General features: G+C 59.3%; 11 protein-coding genes across 11 annotated transcripts; 8 read left to right on the top strand and 3 right to left on the bottom strand.

Moving 5' to 3' along the window:
* Nucleotides 1-2,475: 2,475 nt before the first annotated feature.
* GGTG_08163 (ATP synthase subunit delta) lies at nt 2,476-3,622 on the top strand. The gene is made up of 5 exons (XM_009226002.1): nt 2,476-2,773; nt 2,885-2,914; nt 3,012-3,165; nt 3,276-3,454; nt 3,523-3,622. Exons 1-5 carry the CDS (start codon nt 2,672-2,674, stop codon nt 3,553-3,555), a joined length of 498 nt encoding a protein of 165 aa, XP_009224266.1. The 5' UTR covers nt 2,476-2,671; the 3' UTR covers nt 3,556-3,622.
* Nucleotides 3,623-4,191: 569 nt separating this feature from the next.
* Nucleotides 4,192-5,040, top strand: GGTG_08162 (hypothetical protein; the record flags this gene model as incomplete). The annotated part of the gene is made up of 1 exon (XM_009226001.1): nt 4,192-5,040. The coding sequence occupies one exon, from the start codon at nt 4,192-4,194 to the stop codon at nt 4,924-4,926; it is 735 nt and encodes a 244-aa protein (XP_009224265.1). The 3' UTR covers nt 4,927-5,040.
* A 274-nt stretch (nt 5,041-5,314) lies between these two features.
* On the top strand, nt 5,315-5,973 carry GGTG_08161 (hypothetical protein; the record flags this gene model as incomplete). The annotated part of the gene is made up of 2 exons (XM_009226000.1): nt 5,315-5,461; nt 5,491-5,973. 2 exons carry the CDS (start codon nt 5,315-5,317, stop codon nt 5,971-5,973), a joined length of 630 nt encoding a protein of 209 aa, XP_009224264.1.
* A 484-nt stretch (nt 5,974-6,457) lies between these two features.
* GGTG_08160 (isochorismatase domain-containing protein 2) lies at nt 6,458-7,953 on the top strand. Its single transcript, XM_009225999.1, has 4 exons — nt 6,458-6,738; nt 6,835-6,850; nt 6,940-6,993; nt 7,146-7,953. Exons 1-4 carry the CDS (start codon nt 6,588-6,590, stop codon nt 7,741-7,743), a joined length of 819 nt encoding a protein of 272 aa, XP_009224263.1. The 5' UTR covers nt 6,458-6,587; the 3' UTR covers nt 7,744-7,953.
* GGTG_08159 (hypothetical protein) lies at nt 7,945-11,513 on the bottom strand. Its single transcript, XM_009225998.1, has 2 exons — nt 10,187-11,513; nt 7,945-10,122 (listed from the first exon to the last, which is right to left on the bottom strand). The coding sequence occupies exons 1-2, from the start codon at nt 10,386-10,388 to the stop codon at nt 8,405-8,407; spliced, it is 1,920 nt and encodes a 639-aa protein (XP_009224262.1). The 5' UTR covers nt 10,389-11,513; the 3' UTR covers nt 7,945-8,404.
* Nucleotides 11,514-11,577: 64 nt separating this feature from the next.
* Nucleotides 11,578-13,765, bottom strand: GGTG_08158 (hypothetical protein). Its single transcript, XM_009225997.1, has 4 exons — nt 13,056-13,765; nt 12,895-12,991; nt 12,670-12,794; nt 11,578-12,564 (listed from the first exon to the last, which is right to left on the bottom strand). The coding sequence occupies exons 1-4, from the start codon at nt 13,059-13,061 to the stop codon at nt 12,013-12,015; spliced, it is 780 nt and encodes a 259-aa protein (XP_009224261.1). The 5' UTR covers nt 13,062-13,765; the 3' UTR covers nt 11,578-12,012.
* Nucleotides 13,727-16,227, bottom strand: GGTG_08157 (calpain). Its single transcript, XM_009225996.1, has 3 exons — nt 15,965-16,227; nt 15,615-15,881; nt 13,727-15,549 (listed from the first exon to the last, which is right to left on the bottom strand). Exons 1-3 carry the CDS (start codon nt 16,118-16,120, stop codon nt 15,184-15,186), a joined length of 789 nt encoding a protein of 262 aa, XP_009224260.1. The 5' UTR covers nt 16,121-16,227; the 3' UTR covers nt 13,727-15,183.
* GGTG_08156 (hypothetical protein) lies at nt 13,868-16,343 on the top strand. The gene is made up of 2 exons (XM_009225995.1): nt 13,868-14,651; nt 14,731-16,343. Exons 1-2 carry the CDS (start codon nt 13,973-13,975, stop codon nt 15,123-15,125), a joined length of 1,074 nt encoding a protein of 357 aa, XP_009224259.1. The 5' UTR covers nt 13,868-13,972; the 3' UTR covers nt 15,126-16,343.
* A 310-nt stretch (nt 16,344-16,653) lies between these two features.
* Nucleotides 16,654-17,068, top strand: GGTG_08155 (hypothetical protein; the record flags this gene model as incomplete). Its single annotated transcript, XM_009225994.1, has 2 exons — nt 16,654-16,742; nt 16,828-17,068. 2 exons carry the CDS (start codon nt 16,654-16,656, stop codon nt 17,066-17,068), a joined length of 330 nt encoding a protein of 109 aa, XP_009224258.1.
* Nucleotides 17,069-17,878: 810 nt separating this feature from the next.
* Nucleotides 17,879-23,501, top strand: GGTG_08154 (ankyrin repeat protein; the record flags this gene model as incomplete). Its single annotated transcript, XM_009225993.1, has 2 exons — nt 17,879-22,330; nt 22,423-23,501. The coding sequence occupies 2 exons, from the start codon at nt 17,879-17,881 to the stop codon at nt 23,062-23,064; spliced, it is 5,094 nt and encodes a 1,697-aa protein (XP_009224257.1). The 3' UTR covers nt 23,065-23,501.
* Nucleotides 23,502-23,572: 71 nt separating this feature from the next.
* GGTG_08153 (GTP-binding protein RBG1) lies at nt 23,573-25,877 on the top strand. Its single transcript, XM_009225992.1, has 7 exons — nt 23,573-23,772; nt 23,917-23,937; nt 24,033-24,315; nt 24,401-24,929; nt 25,024-25,132; nt 25,239-25,359; nt 25,446-25,877. The coding sequence occupies exons 1-7, from the start codon at nt 23,752-23,754 to the stop codon at nt 25,463-25,465; spliced, it is 1,104 nt and encodes a 367-aa protein (XP_009224256.1). The 5' UTR covers nt 23,573-23,751; the 3' UTR covers nt 25,466-25,877.

Genomic DNA, 25,877 nt, shown 5'->3' with positions numbered 1-25,877 from the left:
CGCCCCCCCCCCCGCCCCCCCCCCCCCCAAAACAAGGGCACAGCAATAGACACCAGACCGCTCAAATCCCTCACAGCTCACGCTGGGAAGCGGGGTGTGTGAGAGGGGGGAGTGCGTCGATTAGCGGTTGGTCTGCGGTCGTCGGAAGAAAACAAAGAAGGGAAGGAAAACAAAGAGAAGGAGAGGAAAATCTGGCCGTCCGATGACTCGCTCCCGATCGGCCCTTGGCTGCCCCCACGAAACGGAGGACGTGGCCGGCATGGCTGAGCGTGTCATGGCTGAGCGTGTCATGGCTGAGTGTGTGTGCGATTGCTGATTGCCGTGGGTGGGTGGGCGAGTTGGGTGGATGGGATGGGATGGGCTGGCACACAGTAATGGATAGATGGGATGGAATGGATGCATGGGTAGCGGCGGGTGGACGGGTTCTCCATCCAGTGATTAATCTTGGGATGCCGTAACAGCAACGTCCCCGGTGCTACGACAGCACAGCCGCCCAGGACAGCATGATTTGGAGGAGGGTGAGGCCGGGTTGGCCTCGAGTACCAGGTGTTAGTGGGAAGCCGGCTGCGAGACTCGCCGACGTCACCCTTCCTCCACGCGGTCCCATGCGACCAAAAGGAAAAGAAAATATCCCTCTCGCGCGCGCCCCCCATCTGTCCGAACGCCATATCGTCAAATCCCTGGTACCCGCTGCTGTTCCCTGTTTGCGCGCCCCCGTCGCCTGTTGCAGCGGCGGCGGGGAACATGTGAGAAGGAAAATCCTCATGTCAGCGCGTTTAGATCCCCCACGTGCCGCTCACGAAGCTTTGTGTCAACCAAATGAGCATGCCTTTGCGTAGCTTTTTTTGTTTGGAAGGGGGCATGACCTCTTTTTTTCTTCTTCCCGTCGCCGTCGATCCATGGAAAAAGACACCGGCATGGATGGTCGGTTGATGGAGCTAGCACGCCAGGGAGGAAGACCCTGCGGACCAGAGGGGAGATCACATCATCGCGCAGGAATGAGGCATATCTGGTTCTCTTTTTTTTTTTCCTGCTCAGACGAGCGGTTGCTCCGACTCGAGCGTCCGTTCCCGCCTGGTGCGCTGGTCAGGTCAGGTCGTCGACTGAAACGTGGTACGCGCATATAGGTCGCGGGCCAAGGGCAGGTCAGTCGCGCCCAGCCGGCGCAGAGATCATCAGGGCGATTGGCGATGATGGGCCGGGGCGATCTCCAGCTCAACCCAAAAAAAAGAAAGACCCACACCTCACCCTCCCCTCCCCCATGGGCTCTCCCCCTTCTCCCTCCTCGGCTTGCCGTTTTCGGCGCTGGCGCGGCGTGCCTACATGAAAAGGGGGCCCATCCGAGAGGAGAAACGCGGGGGTACGGCGCCGCCGCCGACGGACGGCCTTCATTCACATGGAACGTAGTTCATGCTCTGTTTGGCAGGTCTCGTGTCGCATTCGGCGTCCCGCGGGGTAGGCTTATGCGGCCACATATGATTGATTGTATTTTGCGTCTTGCCCGCGGCTGGCCAGTCGATGTGATATTAGGAGTGGAACCGTCGGTTAGCAAACCGGCCACCGCACGAATACCATACCCTCCATGCCTCCGGCCCAAACACAAATATCCAACCCCCTTCGACACATGCAAGCCAAGGAGAGAGAGGAGGTAGAGGTAGAGGCAGAGACAGAGCTAGATGCAGATGCAGCCTGGCAGCCAAGTGGGTAAGCTAATGTGAGCCGGAAAAGTTGGAAATACCGTTTTCCGCCAGAGAGACGAAAGCTAGCTCGCGCGTGCCACGGGTCTAGAAACGTGGCTGCATCTGACCTCAAGCTTCAGGTCACTACCGGTCGCCCAAGTCGAGACCCCCCGTTCTCGTGCAAGAATGTACCCCACAACGGTCCCCTCCTGTCTGATGAAACAGCCCGGATGGGGGATCCTCTTGAGTGCGACGATGTCGTCAGAAAGTCACCGAGCAGGAAAAAGAGAGCTAGGTTGGATTACGGCGTCGCCGGGGAGGCTTAGCGGCCTCTGCGCGCAGGCGTCTGCCCTGTAGGCTCGAGGCGTGTGAGTCTGGAGTTTCAGGGGATTCAGGCGCGAAGAGACCGGGCCCGGCGGTGGTTGATGATGTCGATAGGCTTGTCGCCACGGGTTTGGTGGAGTGGGCAAGGAGGGGAGATCCCATGTTCGCCGGGTTTCTACTATGGGCATAGGTGTTATGTGATGTGCGCCGGGCATCATTGGGTTGGGCCGCGAGGACGGACGGGCAGGGTCACATCCGTCCAAGTCGGACGCAGCCGTCGCAGTCTCCAATCAGGGCTCTCTCCCCAGATTCTCGCTGGCTGCAGGTTTCCGCAAACTCGAGATGCGCCCAACGTGCCCAGGTGACATGAACATGACTGGTGATTTACTGCTAACGGACCTGGTACGTACTTGCTAAGGTGCCCGCCACAATGCTAGAGTGGCTCGGGCTGTCTGGCGTGTGGCTGGGGACAGAACCCACCACTGGAACCACCACTGCAGGCCGAAGATCACGTTTCAAATCACGGGACCAAATCATCGGCTCAGCGGGCCACGGCAAATTGTGAAGCTTGGTTCAGCAGCACATATCACCCATCTCCCCGTCGACGACGTCCGTCTCTGCAACAGAGGCCAATATCCCAACCCCGCCAATTGGCCGACGACATCACCATGAACTCGCTTCGTGTCGCCCGTGTAGCTCTCCGGGCCCGCCCGTCGGCCGTCCGAGTCCCGCTGCAGCGAAGAGGTTATGCTGAGGCCGTTTCCGACAAGGCAAGTTTCCCCCGGTTCCGAGCGCGGCTTTTTCTTTTTTTTGTTTTGTTTTCTCCCTCTGTGTCCTGCGATGCGCCCACCCGGAAACCTCAATGCTGACCTCCAGGGCAGATCAAGCTGAGCTTGTCGCTCCCCCACCAGGTATGACGGTGCCCACATCCTCCCCAAGCCCACGAACAGCGTCGCGAATATCCCTCCCGAACCGCGGACGCTAACGCTCGAGTTTGCGCGCACACAGTCCATTTACAAGTCCCAGGATGTCGTGCAGGTCAACATCCCCGCCGAGTCGGGCGAGATGGGCGTCCTGGCCAACCACGTCCCCTCGATGGAGCAGCTGAAGCCCGGCCTGGTCGAGGTCATTGAGGAGAGCGGGGGCAGCAAGCAGTTCTTCCGTGGGTAGCCACCCTTGCCTGTCGCTCTGGCGACTCTCCCATCGTCACCATAACCCCCTTCCGCAGGCACCGCTTCGTTCAGGGCTAACCGTGGTGCGCAACCATTACAGTGTCGGGCGGCTTCGCCATTGTCCAGCCCAACTCTCACATGAGCATCAACGCCGTCGAGGGCTTCCCCCTCGAGGACTTCAGCGCCGATGCCGTCAAGGCCCAGATCGCCGAGGCCCAGAAGGTGGCCAGCGGCAGCGGAAGCGAGCTGGACATTGCAGAGGCCAAGATCGAGCTGGAGGTGAGTCTGCAACCGAGTGCGCGCCACCTATCACATGCAGCGTGCTAACATGGGCTTTGCGAAACTAGGTGCTGGAGAGTCTGCAGGCTGTCCTGAAATAGACTTCTGTCATAGACATGCCCATCTTATCCCTGTAACATAATCTGATTATAAAAAAGTTGCCCCCCATGTTTGTCCTTGCTAGGATGCGGATGGCGTGCCTCTTTTCCTCGCCATGTGACCCCGTGGACTCGAGACCTACGGGAGGGAATTGCCCGGGCAGTTCTCTGGGGATGACATCAAGGCTCTAACTGGCGCCTGCCGATGTAGTTGGGCGTGCATGGCTATGGGCTATATGGCTACCAATTTCCGCCTTTTTATCTACTGACTTTTCATGGCGGAATGGAAGGTGGGTGCTGTCGTCACTGACGTGGGTAGCTCCTTTACCATACCCTGACTGCTGTATGGGATTTACAAGAGACGCAGGAGCCGTGGACCGCTGGCCTGGTAACCAGACGTACGGACAATAAGTTTCATCTACCATCTATCAACAATCCATCCGTACAGCTTTCACTGGCCGCCTCGGGCTCTCCTAAGCCCAAGCTGAAAACCACAGGCATTTCACTTATACATTCGTTAGATCAACTCCTCGTGCCTTGATCACGATGAAGACCCCACGACTTTGCCATGTCTGCAGCGCCATAACCACGGCGCCGGATTTCTGTCACGAATGCGGCCATGCCTTATGCTGGACCTGCATGTGCGCGATCCCGGCCGCCGCCCCAGAGCACCGTTGTAACGCGCTGTCTAGAAGCCGCCGAGCCCAGGTCTCCCTGGAGAGCAACGTTGCCAACGCAAGCAGCACAGAGAAGCTGGCGACGCACGGGGCAGCGACCGGCCGCGAGACCACGTCGAGCAAGCGATTCCGCTACGGCGATCGCCTGAGCACCGAGTCTCAGGCCATGCCGCCGGCAGGGATCCGCCCTCTACGCACGGGCAAGGACCGCCTCCGGGACAACCCCTTCATCATGGCGGACATGAAGCAGAGGGGCCACTGCCGCTTCGAGGAGGCCGAGGCCTCGCAGCGGCGCAGGGCTGAAGAGGAGCGTAACTCGGGGTTCAACATGGGACGGGATGGCGCCGCTACCTCGAAAGCGCATGACGACAAGGCCGAGGGCGATTCGGCGGTCAACCTCAGGGACGTCCGGGCCAGACTTGCCCACGCGAGGCCCAATCCGCCTACGCAGAGAAAGGCACCTGAGAGACGCGAGTGGGCTGTCCTGAAGAAGACGGGGCGAGGGGAGGCCCCCGAGCAGGTCCTGGAAAAGACCCCGGAGCGAGCCCCGGAGCAACAACTGCCAACTCGGGCCCCGGAGCAGGCACGGCCACAAGGGCTTGCCACGGCCGCCGGGGCCCAGAAGCAGGTGGCCCTCGGGACGCCACAGGCCGGGCCGGCCATGACGGGTGTCAGGTTTGGCGCTGCTGGCGCTTAGACGGCGGGCGCGCTGCCGACATGTTCACCCGAACAGCAGAATATGGCTTCTATCGGACAGCAGAAAACAGCCCCCACTGAGCAGCAGAAGAATGCTTCTACGGAGCAACAGAAAGCCATCTCGGCCGAGCAGCAGAGGACTGCCTCGACCAGGCAGCAGATGCAGGCGTCTTCCGAACAGCAGAATGCGACTTCTTCTGGGCAAGAAAAGAAGGCTTCAGCTGAGCAACAGAAGACTACTCTGGCCGGGCAGAAGAATAGCATTCATGCCAAACAGCAGGCGACTCTCTCGACTGAGCAGCAGAAAGAGGTCGGTCTACCAGGGCAGAAAACTGCCTCAGCTGAGCAGCAGAAGAAGGCCTCGGCTGAACAGCACAGTGAGAAACGGCATGGACGACAACGTGAGCGTGAAGAAGGCGGCCATCATAATCATGATCAGGAGTATACCCATCAACGTGAGCATCAACATCAGCATCAGCATCAGCATCAACATAGCCAACATCATAGCCAACATCATCATCAACACGAACAACGCCGTGATCACCACATTCAGTCCTCTCAACAGCAAAATAGCTCCAGGACTTTCCATCACGAGGGGGCCGGCGCACACGCATGGCAGAGGTCCGAAGAGGCCCTGGGCAAACAAGCCCAGGGCCACAAGACCACGACCGGAAAGGGGCAGGCCGGACAGGGGGTGACCCCGGCGTCGACAGGCGCCCAGACGGGTGGCGACGACAGGGCGGCAGCAGCAGCAGCAGCAGCGACAGCGAGGGGCGGGGAGGCTGTACGGCCGCAGACGGCCGATGCAGCGTCGGATGAACACGAGTGCGTCTGGAAGGAGCGGTACCTCGTCCTAGCGTCCGAGGTGCACGAGCTGAGGGTGGCCATGTCGGACCTGCGGGCGTCGGAGCTGGCGTGGCACGAGGCCCACGACGTGGCGCTGGGCCGCGGGGACGAGGACGAGCTCGGGCTCGAGGGCCTGACCATCGTCGTCCACATGAAGGGCAAGGACGACCTTGTCATCAACACCGACTTGAGGGAGGCTTGAGGAAGGAAGACGGTCGGTTTCTGGGGGCGTTCTTTGGATAGTTGAAGACGACGGTATCCAGTCTTTCGGATGCCTGTTCGGCCAGGGCGGGTCGCTCCGGGCCTTTCCACCCTGTTTGTCGAGATTTATTTCCTGCTGAACATGCAGTTTGCCTAGACGGACTGTCTCCTTCACCCCCTCCCCTATTTTGTTTCTACCTACGTAGTCATGACGTCGGCTTGAAGGGCGGCTGATCTCCCCCGGTCTGTTTCAAATCATTACTTTTAGAGCAGTAGCTGAATAACACTGGTTATGCCTTGTCGTTTCCTGTCGACGGCTGCAGTCTTGGCGGGCCAAGGTCAGACAGACGCTGCCGCTGATCCGTGATTCCGCCAGGCGGGAAGACAGGGCCCACCCCCGTAGTTCGACCCCCCCACCCAGCCGATTTCGGTACCTCGGCAGCTGCAGCCAGCCAGCCCAGCCAGCCATTGGACCAGACATTCAAGGCCGGACGACCTCTTCCGGGGCGGTATCGCACCAGCAGCAAAGCACGTGCGCTGTTGACGACTTTATTTCCTCTTTGCCATGGTCGTGTCGAGAGTTCAAACGAAACATTGTCGAGAACCAAAACTGAGATGCGACACCTGCTGCCCTCGGCCCTTACCAGACCCTCCTCTCTCGCCCGTCAGCCCCACGTCCTCCCACGCCGCCGTCTAGCCACCTCCGGCATCGCTTCCATGGCCACCAAAGCAGCAGCAGCAGCCCCTGGGACGACCAGGGGACTGGGTGAGTTTGGATTACCTGCCTCCCAAGTTTCCAAACCGGCCTGATCGCCCTCAATGCCGTTGCCAGCCGCTGACTCGACGATTTCGACGGCTGTAGAGAACCCCGTCATCTTGTTAGTTTTCCACCTTGGCCATCTGGTCATGTATATCTCGTGCGCATATGCATGTGGATACTAACGGGCTCCTATCTTGGACCGCACAGCGTGTGTGACATCCAAGAAAAGTTCAGGAACGCCATCTGGGAGTTTGACAAGGTGTAAGCAGTCCTTTCGGGGCAGTTCCTGGCCCAGCATGAGCTTTTGTATGTGTCGTATGTGTGTGTGTGTTGTTGTCCCTGGATCAAGAACCAGCCACCCTGACCGTCCATCCACACACACCCCCTCCACCCACCACCACCACCCCATGTAGCGTCCTCACGGCACAAAAGGTCATCAAGGCGGCCCAGGTGCTCTCGATCCCCATCTACGCCACGACGCAGAACCGGGCCCGACTAGGCGCCACGGTGCCCGAGCTGGACCGACTCCTGGCCGCGGCCGGCCCGCTTACGCGCGAGCACTCGGACAAGACGCGCTTCTCCATGTGGACGCCGTCGGTCCAGCACGCCCTTGCCCGGGACCTCTCCTCTTCCTCCACCACCACCACCACCACCACCAACACCAACGCCAACGCCAACGCCCCTCCTCCTCCTCCTCCGACGGCGTCCGTCGCCATCGTCGGCATCGAGTCCCACATCTGCGTCACGCAGACGGCGCTGGACCTGCTGCGGGCCGGCCACCGCGTGCACGTGCTCGCCGACGGCGTCAGCTCGTGCAACCGCGAGGAGGTGCCGCTGGCCCTGGCCCGCCTGCGCGCCGAGGGCGCCGTCGTCACGTCGAGCGAGGCCTGGCTGTACGAGGTCGTGGGCGACGCGGCCGCGCCAGAGTTCCGCGCCATCGTCGGGCTCGTCAAGGAGTCGTCGTCCGACACGGCCGCGGCCCTGAGATCGCTGCACCCGGCCAAGATGTGAGAGGGAAAGAGGGAAAGAGAGAGGGGGGAGGAAAGAAGGCAAACCTGTCTATCCGTCTGGTTTGTACTGATCACATTTATCGCAACTCTTGCAGCTCTCTTCGGAAGAAATCCGTCTCTCTAGCTGCTGATTCACCAGCATAGTATCGTGTCAAAGGTGGAAACAGACAGACTTTACTTCGTAGATATACATAGACATCATCTCTCACCACACTCTCGACACCTCGGCTCTGTGACAGCGGTGCACCGGCATACAGACATGGTAGGTATCCATACCTGGCTTGTAAGTTTGGCTCTTTATTTTTTATCGTCTTTTTTTTCTGGCTTTTCTTGTCTACTCCGCTTCTTCGGCTCCGTATTCCTTCTCCATAGCACCGACAAGTCATCGCGGTGAGGATCCTCCCAAGAGCGAAATTAGGCGTTACAGAGGAACAAGAACAGTGGCTGGCTGCCTCGCCCAGTTTAACCGTGAACTTCCCGCCCTCATGACCGGCCGAGTGAAAAGGGACAAGCCTCAGGAGTTACGACAATCAAAGCTCTCATTGTCTCAAATGGAGCAGCTTGGAGCGCGGGTAACGCAGCGAAGATGGAGGCTAGTGTTGACAAGGGGTGTTGAGAAAACGCAAGGCACTAACAGAGCTACCAGGCACGCACGTCTTTGCTCAATCAGCAAATGTTGGCGTCTTGGGGGTTTTCGACGTGGGAGTCATCCACGAAAAGGCAGATGCCCCTCCAACCGGGTTGACAGACCGCGGCAGGATAGACGGTGGGTTTCGGTTATCCAAGGTTGCGCTCTGCACCTTGGGCTCCTTGACCGCCATCCCCATGCTGCTGCTGACGGTGCCGCTGACGCTTCGCTTCTCCCAGCGGACTGTGCTTCCAGTAGCCGACGTCGCACTGGCGGGGGCGCTCTCGACGCCGGCGTGGCTCTTCCGCCTGTGCTCGTTGATCGATCTCGTAGCAGCCGGCGATTCGAACGGCGCCCCTGGTCGCGTCGAAGACGAGTTCAGCGACTTGCTCGGCTTGAGCACCTTCATGCGACTGCGCCCTGCCGGTTGGTAGCCACTTAGCCCGTTTTCGGAGCGTTGACTATGTTCACCGCCGCCGCCGCCGCCGCCACCGCCGTTGGTTGTGCTGTTGCGCCAAGAGCCCCAGATGCCCGTCGAATCTCGACGCGCGCTCTCTGTAGACGAAACCGGCACCTCCTTTTCACTGCCCGAGTGCTCCGTGTTGTTGTTGGCCTTGTCCATGGAAGCCCTCTCGCTCTCGCCGCCGCTCTCAGAATGTTCGCTCGAAGGACCAAAGTTGGAATCCTGGTAATGCGGGAGTCCCGGAGAGCCATTTTCTCCCTTGTTCTCCTTTTCGGTCGGGGTTTGCAAGCCTGTGTGCTGTGCCCCAGCGGGCGGCGGCGGCTTGATGTTATTTAGGATGAATTCAGGCGCCGACGCGTTGAGTTTGGGCTTTTCCGGCACCAGATTTGTTGTCGCCAGGAAGCGAAAAAGCGAGTCGTCCTCGGGCCGTACAAAGGGAACCGACAGTTTGTCTCGGTCTCGGCTGTACAGCGTCATGAGGTTCTGCGAGAAGAGAAGATCGGCACTGTGAGCACGCAGGGCGTCGGTGCCGATGAAGATGCGGATGGCCTTGCCCGCCTCCCGGGTCTCGGCTTGCTCTATACCCGTCAGTTCGAAGTTGACCGTCATGCACGGTATGTTGGGGCCCGGGGCTGGCGACCTCGTCGAGTTGGACTGGGCTACGATGGCCTCGGCCAGGTAGACCGTCACAGTCAGGCGGCTGACGCCGTCTGCGCCCTTTTGGATGTCCTGCTCGAGCCCGAGCTCCTTCACGAGAGAGTATTCCAGCGTCGAGCGTTGTGCTCCTGAACAGACATCCGCGTAGAGTAGCGTGTTGTGAGCAAAGTTCTCCGACAGCCAGCACCGCACAATAGCAGGAACAGAGCCCAGAACAAGAAGACCGGGAGGCGGCGCAGGGATGTCTTGCGGAGAGTCGTCCTCTCGCCCAACGCCCATAAAGTGCGTGTCTAGTCCCAGGCTACTTCCCCGGCCCGAGGCTATCGAGTGCACCGAGTGAACCGAGTGGCCGGCGGAGCTATGTCGACCGTCTGACTTGTGGGAAAGGGACCTCTCCATCATACCGAAGCCGCTGCTGGGTCGGATGGGAGCAAAGTCGCCCGCCTGCCGTGCGCCCTGGCCCCAATTGGCGCCGTGCAGCGCGCTCTCGTCAAATCGGACACTGTTCGCTCTCGACGCAGCCCCGCGTCGGATGGGTTCGTCCTCGGCATCCAGATGCAGGGAGCCGAGCAGGTTCTGGCCATGCTCGTCGAACTCGTCAAACACGTCGCCGGGCGGGATTTGGAGGGGACCTAGTTGTCGTGTTAGTCCGGATCGGGCAGGCGACGTCACATCCGGGTCTCGTGGAATACACACCATGCTGAGGGGTGCCGCTCAGGGCGCTGGGGAACGGCGAGGTGGCCCAGACCGACTTGACGGCCGCGTCCTCGGCCAGCCGTCTCTCAACACGCAGTAGGCGTTCCGTGGTGTTGTGCTGCGTGGCCTGTAGCTGCTTCACTTCCATCTGGACATTGTAAAGATCCTCCCGGCTGGCCACGAAGCGGGAATCCATGCCCATGCCAGAGGGAGGACTAGAGTCGGAAAGGCGGAAGGGGGAAAGCGATCGAGGGACTTGGGTGCGTGGATTGATGGTGGACGGCTGCCGGGGAACAGAATGCTGATTTCAAGAGGATCCTCGGTAGGTTTCGATCTAGTATCTCCACCTTTCGATGCGGGCGATGGGCTATTGGCTTAAGGCGTCGGATCCTCGTCAAGAATCTCGCTGAAGATGTCGATCCTGGCGGCGCAGAATCTCTCAAGATACGCCAACCCCCCACATCGCACGCACCAAGACCAAAGGCCCCCTCGGCGACGTCCCACCGCGAGCCGCTGACCGAGCTGTGGGCGACGCTGATGGCCTGGGTGGAGAGGGCGTCGGCGCGGATTGCGTGGCCTTGTGTGGGATATGCGAGGGCTCGGGAACGAATGGACGGCGAGTTACACAGCGCCTCGAGTCTCGTTGGTGGCTATGGTTTCTCCTAGAGGTTACTGGCGGAATAGGGCGACGCCGGTGTGGGCGAGGGAAGCGGAGGGGCCAGGTGGCCGCTCAAGGTTCCGAGGCAAGTTCTGAAGCCGTGTCTTGGCGAAAATAGAGTCTATGGCTTATCCGTGGGCGGCGTCGAAGGAGGCGGATAGGGCTAATCAGGCAGGAGCGCGCCTCGAGCTGTCGTGTCAATTGGTCTAGCTCGCTCGTACGGCAGCTGTGTGCAACGTCGTCGTAGGTCCCGCTCGTTTCGTGGGTGGTGCGGGCCGAGGGTTGGGATTGGGATTCTAGGCTAGGTTGCCGGAACGAGCGAGGCAGGCTGGTCGGTAGCTATCAGCGGCGGCGATGGATGATTCTCGGTGACGGGACCGAGAGGGTGTCGGTATTTAGGTCGGGAGATGTGCGGGAAAGGGGGCGGCAGGTACCCGTCGGTGGCAGGTTGGTGGATGGGTACCAGCTGAGGCAGGTGGAGGTGCCAGGGCAGGCAGATGCAAGCACGGTTCGCGCAGAAAGGGGGCAGGAGAGGTGGAGGAGGCTCAGGTGGGTGAAGATGGATGCGCTACAGACGGACGGAAAGGCAGGTGAGCTCTTGTCCTTGCTCCGGTTCTTGCTCTTGGTACTGGTAGCTTCTTGTTGCTTTTGCACAGGGCCCTGGTCTTGAACGTCGACGGGAAAGCCGGGCTGGCGACTGGATCATCAAAAGCGGGTGCGCACGCCGGAGAAAACAATTGGGTGGACCCAGAATCACTGTGCCATCACACTGTAGCCCGCACGGGGTATGCCGTCAGCGTCAGCGTCGAGCCTTCCTTCAGCTTCGACCTGTCTGTCCTGGAGCTGTCTCTACCTCGTTCCTATTTCCCATATTTATTGTCATTCAACACTTCATATACTGCCCATACCTAATCTACTGTGTCGGCTCGACTTCCCATGCGTCATATTTCCTATTTCTGACGTCTTTTCCATGTCTCATTTCTTCTTTTTATACCGGCGCTTCACCTGTCGTGTGCACTTTCGTTTGGGGGTGGACGTGCCAAGCCAGTGCAGCGGGCACCGACAAGGCTTTGACTTTACTCTGTCGTGTTGACTCCATGTTCACCGACACCTCCTCAGCTCCCTTACTTCTTTCTGGGGCTGTGCACAACCATATTCCTGCCCCAAATCAGCTCTCGAGCCACGGTGCCTTTCTCCATTCGGGAAAAGTCCATCCCGCCTGTGGCTGCTTGGGGTCTTGCGGCTTAATGTGTGGCACGACGGCGTCGAAAAAGACGCGGTACGCCTCGCCACTCATGTGGAGGCCATCCGGTAGCAAGTGCTCCAGGTAGCCGCGCTTGCCGGTCGTCGGATCACCGAGGAGCCCGCTGCTGGAATCGAACCCCGGCGTCTTGGTGATGGCATAATCCATAATCTCTTGGTACAGGTCGACGGCCACAGTCCCGGGCACCTCGGCGGCGACCTCCCGGGCCGTCTGCGAGTATGCCGCGCTGACCTTGGCGTGCCGCAGCACGTGCGGGTGGCCGTTCGCCAGGTCCAGCTCGGCCACGCGGATCTCGTCCAATGGCGGCGGCGTTACCAGGAGGATCTTGGGCTTGTGAGCCGTGATATTAGGGTGGGTGATGATCGTCTTGAGGTTTGCCCGGTACTTGTCCATGTCGACGTGTTGGCAGTCGACCGGAACCGTGACAGCGGCGTCGTTGGCACCGAGAAGCACAATCTAGGTGACAAGGCAGGCCTCAGGGAGGTCTTGTGTAAGTCGGCGGTCTCCGCCACGGTCTCGCCCTTCTCAATGCTGATCGCCGCCGTCCACAGATAAACTTACCAGATATTCCAGCTTAGGTCCCGAGGGCCGCAGGGCGGGGAAAAGCTGGGGCAGGATCTTCAGGGCCTGAGACGTGTTGTACCCGGAGAATCCCCTGTTGACGACATCATAGCGGCGGCTGCAGTCTACGACATTTCGGCGAGAAGAAGTAGCGACGGGCCGTCAGCACAAGTCTGGACAAGCCCCGAAGTCGGGAAAGGGCATGGTTGAGAGGATGTTGCGAACATGTTTGGAGAGCAGCCTCGAACGAGAAGCCGCCTTTCAGGTCACTGGCGAATTGGAAAAGAGAGTCCCCGAAGAGGACGACCTGGGGGTAGGGCGCCTTCGCGTTGACTTTGTTAGCCACCCCCGGAGGACTTTTATCGGCGTTTCCAGACGAACCATACCGTCATTCTTGCAAGGTGTAAATAGGGGCTGGCGTCTAAATGAAGATCAAAGCAGGAATAAAACCACCTTTCATAAGCCGGCAGGATAGGAGTAGGTACGCGGATGATTAGGTTGATGACTAGGGGTAGGCCGGAGGGAGGGGGGCACGCAATCTGTCGGTTGTTGGTCCAAGAACAGATATATGCAGTTTCTTAATTGCACGTAGGGACGGGTCCAAAAAGCCTCGACCTGCTTGGTGGGCGGGATGGAGGGCAGGCGAATGAGCCGACTACGGTCTAGAACACGGCATCCTTTTGTGTGAGGGGAGTATAAAAAGCCTGAGGGGCGGGCGGGGTGGCGTCAAGTGGAATATTTATTACTGTGCTGCGCTGCCGGTGGAAAGCCAATGTGGCTTGGGACGAAGTCCCATACCGCAAGACGAGAAAGGAGACAGTCCGAGGGAAGAGAACAAAAAGGGGATTTTTGTTTGGCCTGTGCCGGACGTGCCCGCCACAGTAGAAGGAGCCAGACCTCGACGTCAGTCTTTTGACAATTCCACGGGCAAAGGACGCTATGGGGAGCGGGCTTGAACCTTGGGCCCGACCCTAGTGCTGAAATAGGCATCCGCGGCTCTCTCTGCACGTCAAGCTCAAGCTCAAGCGGGCCACGATCCGCCCGCCCGGAGGCACGCTTGCTGTTATTTTTTTTTTTTTTTTTTTTTTTTTTTTTTGCAAACCGTGCCTTTTCGGCCGCGGCGGATTGCGCCAATCTAAGCCCAGCCAGAGGTCAAGGCGCCCTGGACCACGTCGAGCACGCACCCAGGCGAGTCAAAGCTCTACTGGCGCCCGAATCAGGATCCGCCCAGCGTGTCCGTCATGGTGGGAGCACGGGTTTCCGGCAGATCCTGTTGGGGCCAAAAAAAAAAGGGACACTTCGGATGTCGAAATCTCAAGCTTTTTTCCCCATCAACCCAAACGTGCGTCTGACTCGGCCCTATCGTTGGTCGGACTCGGGATCCGAACTTGAAGCCTCCACCACCAATCCGCAGACGATGGATCACATCGCGGCCGCCATCCCGTGGCTTTCTCCAGCCCAGTGGTGCCAGTCGTTCTTCACCCTTGCCGCTGCTGGCATCCTGGCCGTCACCGTCCTACCCCCGCGGCTCGGCTGTCTCCTCCTTGGGTATGGCGCTCGCAGCTCCGGCGCCAACGGTGACCGCCTCTCCACTGGGAGCGGCTGGCTCGAGGCTCTGGTCTCCACCCTCACGGCGTGGGGTCAGGTGCCGCACTGGTGGTTCGGCAGCTTTTACGCCACGTTTCTGGCATGCTCCGCCTTTTGGGCATACCAGTACGCCGTCAGTGGCAGCGCCATACGTCTGCTCGCCTCTAGCCAGCGCCCCGACCTACCAGAGGGCAAGCTGGCCTCCCGGATCAGCCCTCATGTCGCCCAGGGCGTCTTCGCGGCCTGGGCACTGATGGCCCTTCAGGGAGTCCGGCGCTTCTATGAGCAAGTCTTTGTCGTTAAAAAGTCCGCTTCCACCATGTGGGTCATCCACTGGATGTTGGGTATGGCTTTCTACATGGTCATGAGCATCGCCGTGTGGATAGAAGGCGCAGGTATGCATGAGACCAAGACAGACGACGCCCAGTGTGGCAAAGACGCAGTGTAATGCTCCCTGCTGACTCATTTCCGAAGCTCTGATCCTGGATCCCCAGCCTGTCTCGGCCCTATCCACACAGCTACCCTCGATCAAGGTAGCACTGGGGTCGCTGATGTTTGTCCTCGTGTCGGCTGCGCAGTACAGGTGCCACAGGCATCTGGCCAGCCTGAAGAAGTACTCGCTTCCCACCCAGGGGCTATTCCAGTACTTGGTTTGTCCGCACTACACCTGCGAGTGCCTCCTATACCTATCACTGGCGGCCGTGGCAGCGCCAGAGGGCCAAATCTCCAACCGGACCATCGTATCAGCATTTCTATTCGTGGTGGTGAACCTCGGAGCGACAGCGCATGGGACGCGGAAGTGGTATATGGACAAGTTTGGGGCGTCGAGTATGGGGTCGCGGTGGATAATGATCCCGCTCGTGTACTAGACAGGCACTCTTGCCCTAGTCTGGCCGGCTTCAAGTAGGGGGGACTCGTCCATCATGGCTACCGCTTTAGGAACGAGCCAAGCTTGCTCCCGAGCTTGGACACCTTCATGACGTCCCGATAGGTCAGGCTCGTCCGCACTCCGCGCTCGCTTCGCCCTCCCTCAAACTCTTTGCTCGACCTGAGCAGGTCCCAGTTGGCTACGGTGTCCCTAGAGAGGTCAACGTCGGCGTCGATGTCCGCTATGCCATGGAGATAATCCATGTACAGGTTCTCGGTCGTGACTAGGAGACTACGCGGCTCTTGCAGTACTCTCCAAGCCGGTTCCGGCTCCAATGCGCCGTCTTCCTTGCTCTGGTATATGTTGAGGCACAGGCTCGCGCCGAGGCTGATGGTGCATACAATGGGGTGATATGCTGCCCCGTCCTAGATCAAGAGGAAGGAGTTGAGTCTTCCGACACATCGACACATTCAGTGGCACCCCTACCTACCTTGTGAGGCATGATTCCAACGCCAGGGGGATATTCATTGATGAGGACGTGGTTGGGTGCCTTGTGGGGGCTTTCATCGAACAGCATTCGGTGGGCTTCATCCGAGTCGCCTACGAGCGGGATCGAGGTGAGTCGCGACACAACAGGGTCCATCAGCCATCCTGGTAGCGGAGCGTCCAGAAGGGTGTCCTTGACCAGATCAGAGGGCCATGTCTGAAGACGCCGGTGGCTGAGTTGCTTCCACCTTGGCTTGGGCGCCGATGCGATCTGAACGTGGGAGCGCCGAGTGCCAGTCAGCGAACAGCCCAGGCCTGTTCAACGGCAGGAGAAGGTCCAGGCGAGGTGCGCACCTTGGAGAGCAGGTGCTGCTCCTCCTCCTCGGTGATGAAGTCGGCGATGTAGAATGCCCTTGCTGGGAGCCTGGTAAGGACGACTTCGTCGAGGGATGCGGGTAAACGCGGGAGGCTTGGGGGAGAGGGCGGCTCCAAAGACAGGTCCGAGTCCATCTTTGCGGCACAGGCGGCGAGCGAGGACACGCAATAAAAGCAAAAAGACACGATGATGCGAATGGAGCTGGCTGTTGACTGGCGGGGCAGCGGATGGAGGGTGGATTAAACACCCCCACAGGAGGCGGAGAATACCAAGCATTTGCCAGTGTCAGACTGTCTGCGCATGGCCAGGACGGGCATCCATAACCTGTGCTCTGCATAAAACACACCCGGATACGACCTTGCCTTTTTCACATGACCGGTCATTGCCTGGCGGCGACTTGTGTCGGAACGGCAAGGGCCCGGTGCCCCGAAGGCCCCCGCGTCAGCCTGTGGGCATAACAAACCATCCCATCCAACAAGCGAGCGAGAGGGCGAGCTTGCGCCAGCCAAGGGGCAAGGCAGAGCCTGCCTAAACTCATGCAAGCAACCATACACGCTACTTCCCGTTCCGTTACTGTTGCCCTGCTGCCTGCTACTTGCCTGCTGCCTGCTGCCGCTGTGCGAGGTGTGAGGCACCTCGCCACGCAATGGGGAATGACAAGCAAAACATGAAGCAGAAGAAGCAGAAGAAGCGCAGAACCACAAGCACATGGACCAGACACCAGATGCCACACAGGCACTCACGGCTCCTGACCTTGTTTTTCATGCCAGGACCTCCAGGGCCGGACGACCTCGCGCGCCGGGCCTTTTCAATGTTGGCAGCGCCGTGCTAACTTCTCTAGTCCGTCTGTGCAGTTGCTGGCCGCCCCCGTGGCTGTTTGGTGCACCCTTGCCCTCGATGCGCAGATTGGCAGGCTGCGGGCTGGAGGCGGGAGGGACAAGGGACCAGCACGGGGTGGGCTCGCACCCACACCCAGCCTGGGCGCGCCTCCGTCCCTTTTCGACTGGGACATTCAGCAGCAGCAGCGTGCGCCGGACTTTGACCAAGAAAACAGCGGCGGGTGTGTCTGCCGCCCGCCGTAATTACGTGCCTCTGCCAATTGGATGGCCAGTAGCCTCTGATCCTTGGTCTTGGTGCTTCGGGAAGGGAATTCGAATCCTCCACTCTCGGTGATTTCGTCCTTCTGCATCTAAACGCGCATAACCTATCGATACCTCACCTCGCAGTCATTCAGCTAAAGTACCATGAAGTTTTGTTTAGGGGGGCTAAAGGGGACAGAAAGGAAGGACAAAAAAAAAGAAACCAAACTAAGAAAAATCAAGGCACAGTGAGCCTGGACAGCAAACAGGAAGAAGACCACGGCGACGCTGGTGGAGGCGACCATTTCAGAGGGCAGTCTGTTTCTTGCCGCACCTACCGGACGCCCCTTTTTTTTTTAATTTTTTTTTTTGTCTCTCTTTTTTCTTCTTCCTGTGTTCCTACTCTGCCTAACAAGAAGGGGACATCGCCCTGTTCCGCATTTCTTGTCTTGACTTTTCCACCTTTTATTCATTTTTTTTATTATCTTTATTTTTATTTCGTCCTCGTTTGTATGCTGTAGTGGCTAGCCGGTGGCGTGAGTGAGAACGAGAGCGAGCGACTCAGCGCCCGTCCCGACATACCCTGTCACCCACACGCTTGCTTGGCCCTTGATCTGGCCTGGGCTGGCTCGCGAGTTTTGCTTGACCCATCCACCACCCTCCCCCAACCCACTGGACTCGGACGGCTGGTGACGCTTCGCTTGGTCAAAGCGAATCAATCACCCATTCCATCCGCCCGCTCTGCATCATCATCGCGTTTCCTCGAGTGCCCAGCATGGTGCAAAGCAGCCGCATTCCCTCGAATTGAATGTCATGGACGCGCAAAATGCTGTCGAAGCCGCCTCCAGGAAGCACGTCGCTTCTCCCAAGCCGGTCGCACCAGAGCCTAACACCATCACCAATCACCCCAACAAAAACACCGCGACCGCCAACAACGAGAAGAACAACCACATCAAGAACAATAACAGCAGCAGCAACAGCACTCACTCGAAGCCGTCCTTGAGCCGCAAGTCCCCCGCCGCCGTCAGGGCATCGCCGAATGCCAAAGATCCCAAGCCCCCAGCCCCTGCCCATGCGCACGACGACGATGGAGGCACCGACGCCAACTCCGAGGCCGAAACAATCGTCCTGGCCGGCAAGGACGATCGCTCTCCCATCAAGGCCCGAAAGGCGATAAAGCACGAGGCGAGGAGTGATGGAGAGCACGGCGGCGCCACCCCCGTCGCGCTGCGCAAGCAGTCGTCGACGATTGCCCGTGACGCTCGTGATGGTGCCGACAGCCGCAGCCGCAAGAGCACGCCTGCTCGCGACAGCGGCGAGTCGGCGGCCAGCGCGTTCAAGAGGAAGCGTCTACACGGCGGGCCGGACGGCGTGAAGCCACGGGTCAAGCCTGAGCAATGCTCCAGCGGACTCAGCTCCGCCCCAGCGTCTCCACCACACCAACAGCAGCAGGCTGGATCCCACAATAACAACAACGGCCGGCAGCAGCAGCAGCAGCAGCAGCAGCCACAACAGCCTCCTCGCCGACGCCGACTCTCAGCTGCAAGATCCGCCGCCTCGGATTCGGAATCCATTCGTGCACGATCGCCCAAGCCACCTGGTCCTGTCGCCAAGGAGAAGCACCGACCGACCGACCGGCTCGTCCCCCACAAGCGGAAGGCGCCAAAGGCCGAATCCGAAGACGAGTCAGAAAGCCACAAGGCGCGTCGCCAGCGCACCTCGGCCATCGACAAGGACATGCCCAAGCCAGCACGCGACTCCAACGGTGGAAGCTATAATAACCACGGCGGTCAACACAACAATAGCCACAGCACCGGCCACCACGCAGCCAACTCTGGTTCTGGCCACGCTCACTCGAAGTCGTCTGCAAAATCCCATCACCATGACAGTCAAGCTGCTGCCAGTATCAGATCCATATCACCCCCGCCTCGTGCTCACCGCCGCAGTATCTCGACTCAGCTGCCACCTTCGCAATCCTCAAACGGCCTGAGCCACAAGAAAAAGCGTATCCCTGCCCCGCTCCAGTCTACCGACTACCACTCTGACGATTCTTCGCCCGGGGATAGTCCCCGCATACGTGGCTCCAAACTTCGCAGCCTCGCCACGCCCGCGACCGCCGAAGCAAATATGTCGCCTGCCAAGTTCGCGCCTCACAAGAAGCATTTGGATGCCCACGGACAGACTTTTCTTGCACGCGCGTGTGCACGCGGCGAATACGATACCGCCAAACAGCGCCTTGGTGAACGTCCCGAGGATCTCAATGTCGCCGATTTTGCTGGAAACACCCCACTTCAGATCGCCTCAATTAACGGTTTCGAGGATATTGTCAACCTTCTGATCGAGGCGGGGTGTGCTCTTGACTGCGTAAACTATGACAAGGATACTCCGCTGCTGGACGCCGTGGAGAACGGCCACGTCGAGGTGGTGAAGCTGTTGCTGGACGCCGGTGTGAATCCTCGAAAAGCCAACGTTAATGGCGAAGAGCCGCTTGACCGCATCACCGACGAGACAGACAATGCTGACGAGATTCGACGTTTGCTGGTGGAAGCAAAGCAGAGGGCCGGCGAGAGACGCCGGACGTCGGAGGAGCACAATGCCAAGTACCCCGACGGACGCGACTCACACGGGCCCGAGAGCCCACGACACTCTCCTGCCACGGGGAACCCACACGCCGGATCGTCCTCAGGCAGGCGGGCCGGCACCGTTCGGGCCACCAAGACCAGCAACCATCTTCTCTATATGCCCATGGACGACAAGACTTTGCGCCAGGCTGCTGGTAGAGGCGACGAGGAGACCGTGACTCGAATTTTGCAGGTCAGGGACGGATTCGACGACCCGGAATCCATGGTGGCTGCGGCTCGAGGAGGCCATGACATGATCATCAACCTCCTCTTGGCGCTCGGGAATGCCAATCCGGACCCGGGTCCCGTCGCCTCCATGCCTCCAGAGTTTGCGACCCCGATGCTTGCTGCCATTGGGCAGGAAAACATCAAGGTTGTCGAGCTTTTGCTGACGCAGGGAAATTTTGATCCAACCCGCAAGTTCAAGCACGAGGCGTACCACGAGATCGCACGGCGACGTCAAGGACCGAACTGGAAGGAGGAGGAGCACATGCTCAAGGATGCGTACGATGCCCACAGGAAGAGCCACAAGGAAACTGGCAAAACAAAGTCACCAGCTGCCCGTGATCCAGAGAAGGATTCGAAGCGCCTCCCCCGATCCGAGGTCAAAGAGGAGCCGTCCAAGCTTCAAAAACGCAAGTTGTCCAGCCCCGCCACCGAGACAAAGAAAACCGCATCCGGAAGGCCGCCTACTAGCCCCAAAGAAAAACGCCGTCCGGAACCGGCCATTGCCAACCGAGACGACCCGTCGCCCCCGAAGCGAGGCTCTGGCCGCCCGAAGGAAGATCGCCTGCCAACAATCGCGGTTCCCGACCGTGACCCTTCTCCTGCCTCGTCCAAGCAGCTCAAGCCGAAACGCACAGAGCCCGACATCTCTGCCGTCTCCTCTGAGGGTGAAGCCGTCAAGCCGAGACGGAAACTCATCTCGGGCAAGGACCTGAAGGGCGAGAGGGAGAAGCAGAGACGTGCAAGCATGGTCTCGACAGCCTCTTCACTGAAAGAGCCATCCAGTCCTAGAGATGGCCGGGATGAATCTTCCGAGAAGCCCAAGCTGGAGAAGTTCATGGACAGGACTAAACAGCTCAAACGAGACGAGTCTCGAGACCGTCTTTCCGTTTCTAGCGAGGGTTCCACCAAGCGCCACAGATCCAGCGCAACTCCGCCTCACGCCTCGTCAGAGAAGGACGGCGAGAATGTACCTACAAAGAGGCGGAGACTCGACGTAGACGGAAAAGAGAAGAAGCTAAAGATCACACCTTCTCCTGACGATCGTCAACCGAAGTCGGCCGCACAGCGGGATGTCACGACAAAGTCCCGCCGGGACCATGACGCTGAAGACCGCACAGAGCTCCCCAAGAACAAAAAGCTTGAGGTGGCTCGCGCAAGAAAAGATCCAATCAAGGCTGCTTCTGTTGAAAGGAGCATCCATGTCAAATCCGAGGATGTCGACGTCGAGATGCGCGACGCTAGCCAGCCGGCTGAGGAACACGAGACTCAGCCACCCCAAGCCAAGCCAGACTCGAAGGCTGCACGTGCCGAATCCGAATCTCGACCAGTGGCGCAGGCGGAAGCCCGGGCTCAGTCAGAAGCTCGAGCGAAGGCAGAAGCCCAAGCCCGAGCGGATGCTCAAGCAAAGGCCGAAGCAGACGCACTGGAAGAAGCTAAGCGCAAAGAGGAGGAGGAGGACAGACGTCTAGCCGAGGAAGAGAAGCGCAAGCAAAAAGAGGAGCGGGACCGGAGGCGGCGTGAGGAAGAGGAGAGGCGCCAGCGCGAGGCTGATGAGGCGGAGAAACGGCTCAAGGCCGAGCAAGAAGAGAGGGAGCGCAAGCGCAAAGAGGAGGAAGAGCGGAGGCGTTTGGCCGAAGAGGAAAAGAGGCGCAAGGAGGACGAGAGAAAACGTCTGGAGGAAGAAAAGAGGCGCAAAGAGGAGGAAGAGCAGAAGCGACAAGAGGAGGAGGAAAAGCGGCGGCAGGCCGAGGCCGAGGCTCGACGACTCAGGGAGCTCGAGGAAGAGCGGAAACGGCTGGAGGAGGAGGAACGCAAGCGCCAGGAGCAACTCCAGAGAGAGGCTGCCGAAGAGGCGCGGAGAAAAGAGGAAGAAGAGGAGCGCCGCAAAGAACAGGAGCGGGTACGAGAGGCCGAGAGGCGGCGGGCGGCCAGGGAGGCGGAACAGCGCCGAGTATTTCTGGAACAGGAGGCCCGTCGGCTGGACAGATTGCCGCCGCTGCTGCGCTGGCTCGACAGATGCGCAAACCCGAAATCCCCCGAGATCGCGCAGAAGTTCAGCACCATGCAGGGTGTCCGATACGACTGCATCCGGCCCGAGGCGACCGGCACCCCTGGTGGCAGGGAACAATGGCTCCTCAACACGCAGGTTGCACTCCTGCTCGGAGAGAAGGACCTGGAGCTGTCGCGCTACACGGCGTGGGAACGAGTCCCCGTCTCGAGGATAGCCAAGATCGTCATCTGGAGGCTCGAGTCCGACCGATACGCCATGACGACGCCAAACCTTTACGATCTCGGCTTGCAACTCCCTGGCTACTACGATGGCGAGGACCCCGAGAAGCTGGCCTACCGCACCGTCGAGCGTCTGCGCCAGGAAGCCATGGAGCGGTTCTTGGAGATGGACATGTTCTTTGTTAAGGTCAGTACGAGCCCCGACCTGGCAGAGAGGACTTGCAGTAGGGCTGCTTTGGGAGAGCTTAGCTAACAGTGTTGCGTGCTTGACGATCACAGGCCTCGGAGCTGATGTTCATAGTACCCAACATCCCCCACCTCAGCAACGTCAGGCTTGCCATGGCGTACAGGGAGCTGCCCGAGGACGAGTCGCTCAAGTGGGAGTCATGCCAGAAGTGGAAGATCGATCCGGACGCAAACAGGTTCTACGGCTTTGCGCCTAGAAAGAAGTACTACCTGAACGGCGTCATGGTGGAGGAGCAGATGCCCGGCCTCAGCGCCGTCAGCAAGACTCCATTCCCCGAGCATCGCGTCCCGAGGCGCGGGACGGTGATGATCCCCCCGGACGACCCAGAATACGCTCGCCACTGTAAGGATCAAGGGCTAGAGCACCTCCTCGAGGCAAGCCATCCGACCCCGTCTCCTTTGATCAATGGCGCCTCGTCCCCACCCACGATAGCGACAAGCGCCAGCACTGCACGGCGACTATCCACGGACGAATCTAGCGGCGATGGGCCACGAACAACAGCACCCGTGAACGGCACCGCGCACAGCCCCGATGTGTCGCAAAACCCACGCGCCTCGTCGCCATTGTCACCAAGGGCAATGCCAGCCACCACAATCGTGGAGCCCAGGCAGGACCCCCAGCCATTAGTGAACGGTATAAACGGCACTGTAAACGGCCTGGTGAAACTTGGCTAAGAACTGACGCTGCCATGGGGATAGATCTGATCAAGGATCTTTGCTACCTGGACATCGCCCACTCGGTGATTCATGAAACCGCCATGTATGAGCCATGATGTTGTCTCTCCTTGTTGTCCTATTTCTTTTCCCGGATGGGCTGCCCGTGGGTGTGGGCCACATAACTTGTCACCTACCATATCTGTACTTATTACTCTGTCCTACCTACCAACGTATACATAGGCGCCACGATGACGACGCGGAAGATGGACGTTTGATCAGTTGCTAGCCAAGAGAGTTGTTCGGTAGTTTGGTCTTGCATGCTGTCTCTTTTGTTACGAATGTCAATAGCAAAGATATCCCAATGGCCTTTTCGTCTCTTGTTGAATTTCCACACGCAACTTGCCATTTATGACTGGCAGCTCATGCGTCGAGCGAGGCCTGGGGTGTGGGGCGTTTGGTGACATCAGGCCAAGCCACGGGCAGAGGGGCAGAGAATGCCCCCATTTTCCACAGCCGACTTTGCCCCACAAAACTCTTCATCAACAAAGCTCCCGCTTAAGCGCGACAACCTGCGACGACGAGGTCCCTTTCAGAGCCACCGATTCCACTCCCAGCCCGACGGACAGGCAGCGCATATACATCCCGCTATAGTACGAGTACAAAACATCTGATTGGCCGACTGCGGTTGCGATCGAAACAGCAACCATGTCGACAACGGTGGAGAAGGTAAGGCAGCCGAGGCTGGACTCGGAACCCAAACCAGATCGGCCCGGGACCCATGAAGCGAGCGAGTGCCGGTGGACATGGGCTTGGGTTTTCCATGGGCAGGTAGAAGGCAGATGCTAACTGTCTGTGGTGCGCAACATCTAGATCAAAGAGGTCGAGGCCGAAGTAAGCCCCCAACCCCCGACAGCATCGCTTGCGCGAGGTCGTCATGACTGAAGCATCCGGACTGCCTCGCCCTTCGGTCCGCCCGCCCTGTGTAGATGGCCCGTACCCAAAAGAACAAGGCGACGTCGTACCATCTCGGCCAGCTCAAGGCCAAGCTGGCCAAGCTCAAGCGCGAGCTGCTGACGCCGTCCGGTGGTGGCGGCGGCGGCGGCGCGGGCTTCGACGTGGCAAGGACCGGAGTCGCCAGTGTCGGCTTCATCGGCTTCCCGTCAGTCGGCAAGAGCACGCTGATGACCAGGCTGACGGGCCAACATTCCGAGGCGGCCGCCTACGAGTTCACAACCCTGACCTCGGTACCCGGGCAGGTCGTATACAACGGTACGCCGCCCCAGGTTTGTCCTTCACACTTCAGACTCACTAGCTGACCGTTGACGGACGGTGGCACGCTTATGGACACATGCAGGCGCTCCGCTTCAAATCATCGATCTCCCCGGAATTATCGAGGGTGCAAAGGACGGCCGCGGCCGTGGTCGTCAAGTCATTGCAGTCGCCAAGACCTGCCATCTGATCTTCATCGTCCTCGACGTCAACAAGCCCCTGACCGACAAGCGCGTGATCGAGACGGAGCTCGAGGGCTTCGGCATCCGGATCAACAAGTCGCCGCCCAACATCACTGTCAAGAAGAAGGACAAGGGCGGCCTGAACATCACCAGCACCCAGCCGCTCACCCACATCGACAACGACGAGATCAAGGCCGTCATGTCCGAGTACCGCATCAACTCGGCCGACATTGCCATCCGCTGCGACGCCACGGTCGACGATCTGATCGATGTCATCGAGGCCAGGAGCCGAAGCTACATCCCCGTTGTCTATGTGCTCAACAAGATTGACGCCATCAGCATAGAGGAGCTCGATCTGCTATACCGCATCCCCAACTCGGTGCCCATCAGCTCGGAGCACGGCTGGAACATAGACGAGCTCATGGAGGCCATGTAAGGCTGAGCATGACCCTTTTCCTTGCCATCACGACAGGCTATACAACCCCTTGGTTTCCAGCCTGTGCTAACATGTGGCTCTTGTCTGCAGGTGGGAGAAGCTGAACCTCGTGCGAGTTTACACAAAGCCCAAGGGGAAACTGCCAGACTACTCACAGCCTGTGGTGCTCCGTTCTTCCAAGTGCACCGTGGAGGACTTTGTAAGTGTTGACTTGTGGTGGCGGCGTCTCAGGAGACGCCTGCTACCTTGCCGGCCAGCCACTTGTCAGCTATTTCTTCTTGCTGACTTGGCGCCCCAATCTACAGTGTAGCGCGATTCATCGCAGCATCGTCGACCAGTTCAAGACGGCCATTGTGTACGGAAAATCCGTCAAGCACCAGCCGCAAAGGGTGGGCCTCAGCCACGAGCTGGCTGACGAAGATATCGGTGCGTGTTCCTCCCCCTAACCATGGGCCTTGGGGTGTTATCAGCGTGAGGAGTTCCTAACCTTGGTCGACATTGTGTGACTTTAGTAACTATTGTCAAGCGGTGATTGCGCATTTCTGGACCATACGTTTACACATAGGCCATCATTGGCGGACTAGTACATCTCAGGAATGGTACATGGCTTCTCGGCTCTACAGAATCACAGCTAGTAGGTACAAGAACACGGCGGGCGGCAGTCAGAGATGGAAGTGGCTACAGATACACCGCAGGCCTGTCGCTTCCTGGAAACCGTTCAGCTAGAAATGGGCATCTCCCTACCAACTTACTGGCGGTATATACCTCGAGCTCGTGAGCCCGCCGACCTCGAGCCACGCTCTGTCTTGCGGGCCTCGGGTCGAGAGCGCTCACTCGCGGGCTGACCAGCTCGGGGGGGTATAGAGCTTCATCGAGATAGAAACAGGAAGATCCATATGTTTCGTTGTGACACCCACGATTGTGCACCAGTCATTCTCCCTTCC

This window comes from Gaeumannomyces tritici (assembly GCF_000145635.1).
Source record: "Gaeumannomyces tritici R3-111a-1 unplaced genomic scaffold supercont2.4, whole genome shotgun sequence".
NCBI lineage: Eukaryota > Fungi > Ascomycota > Sordariomycetes > Magnaporthales > Magnaporthaceae > Gaeumannomyces > Gaeumannomyces tritici.
The sequence above is the reverse complement of the archived record's forward strand: the minus strand, read 5'-3'. Positions and strand labels throughout refer to the sequence as shown.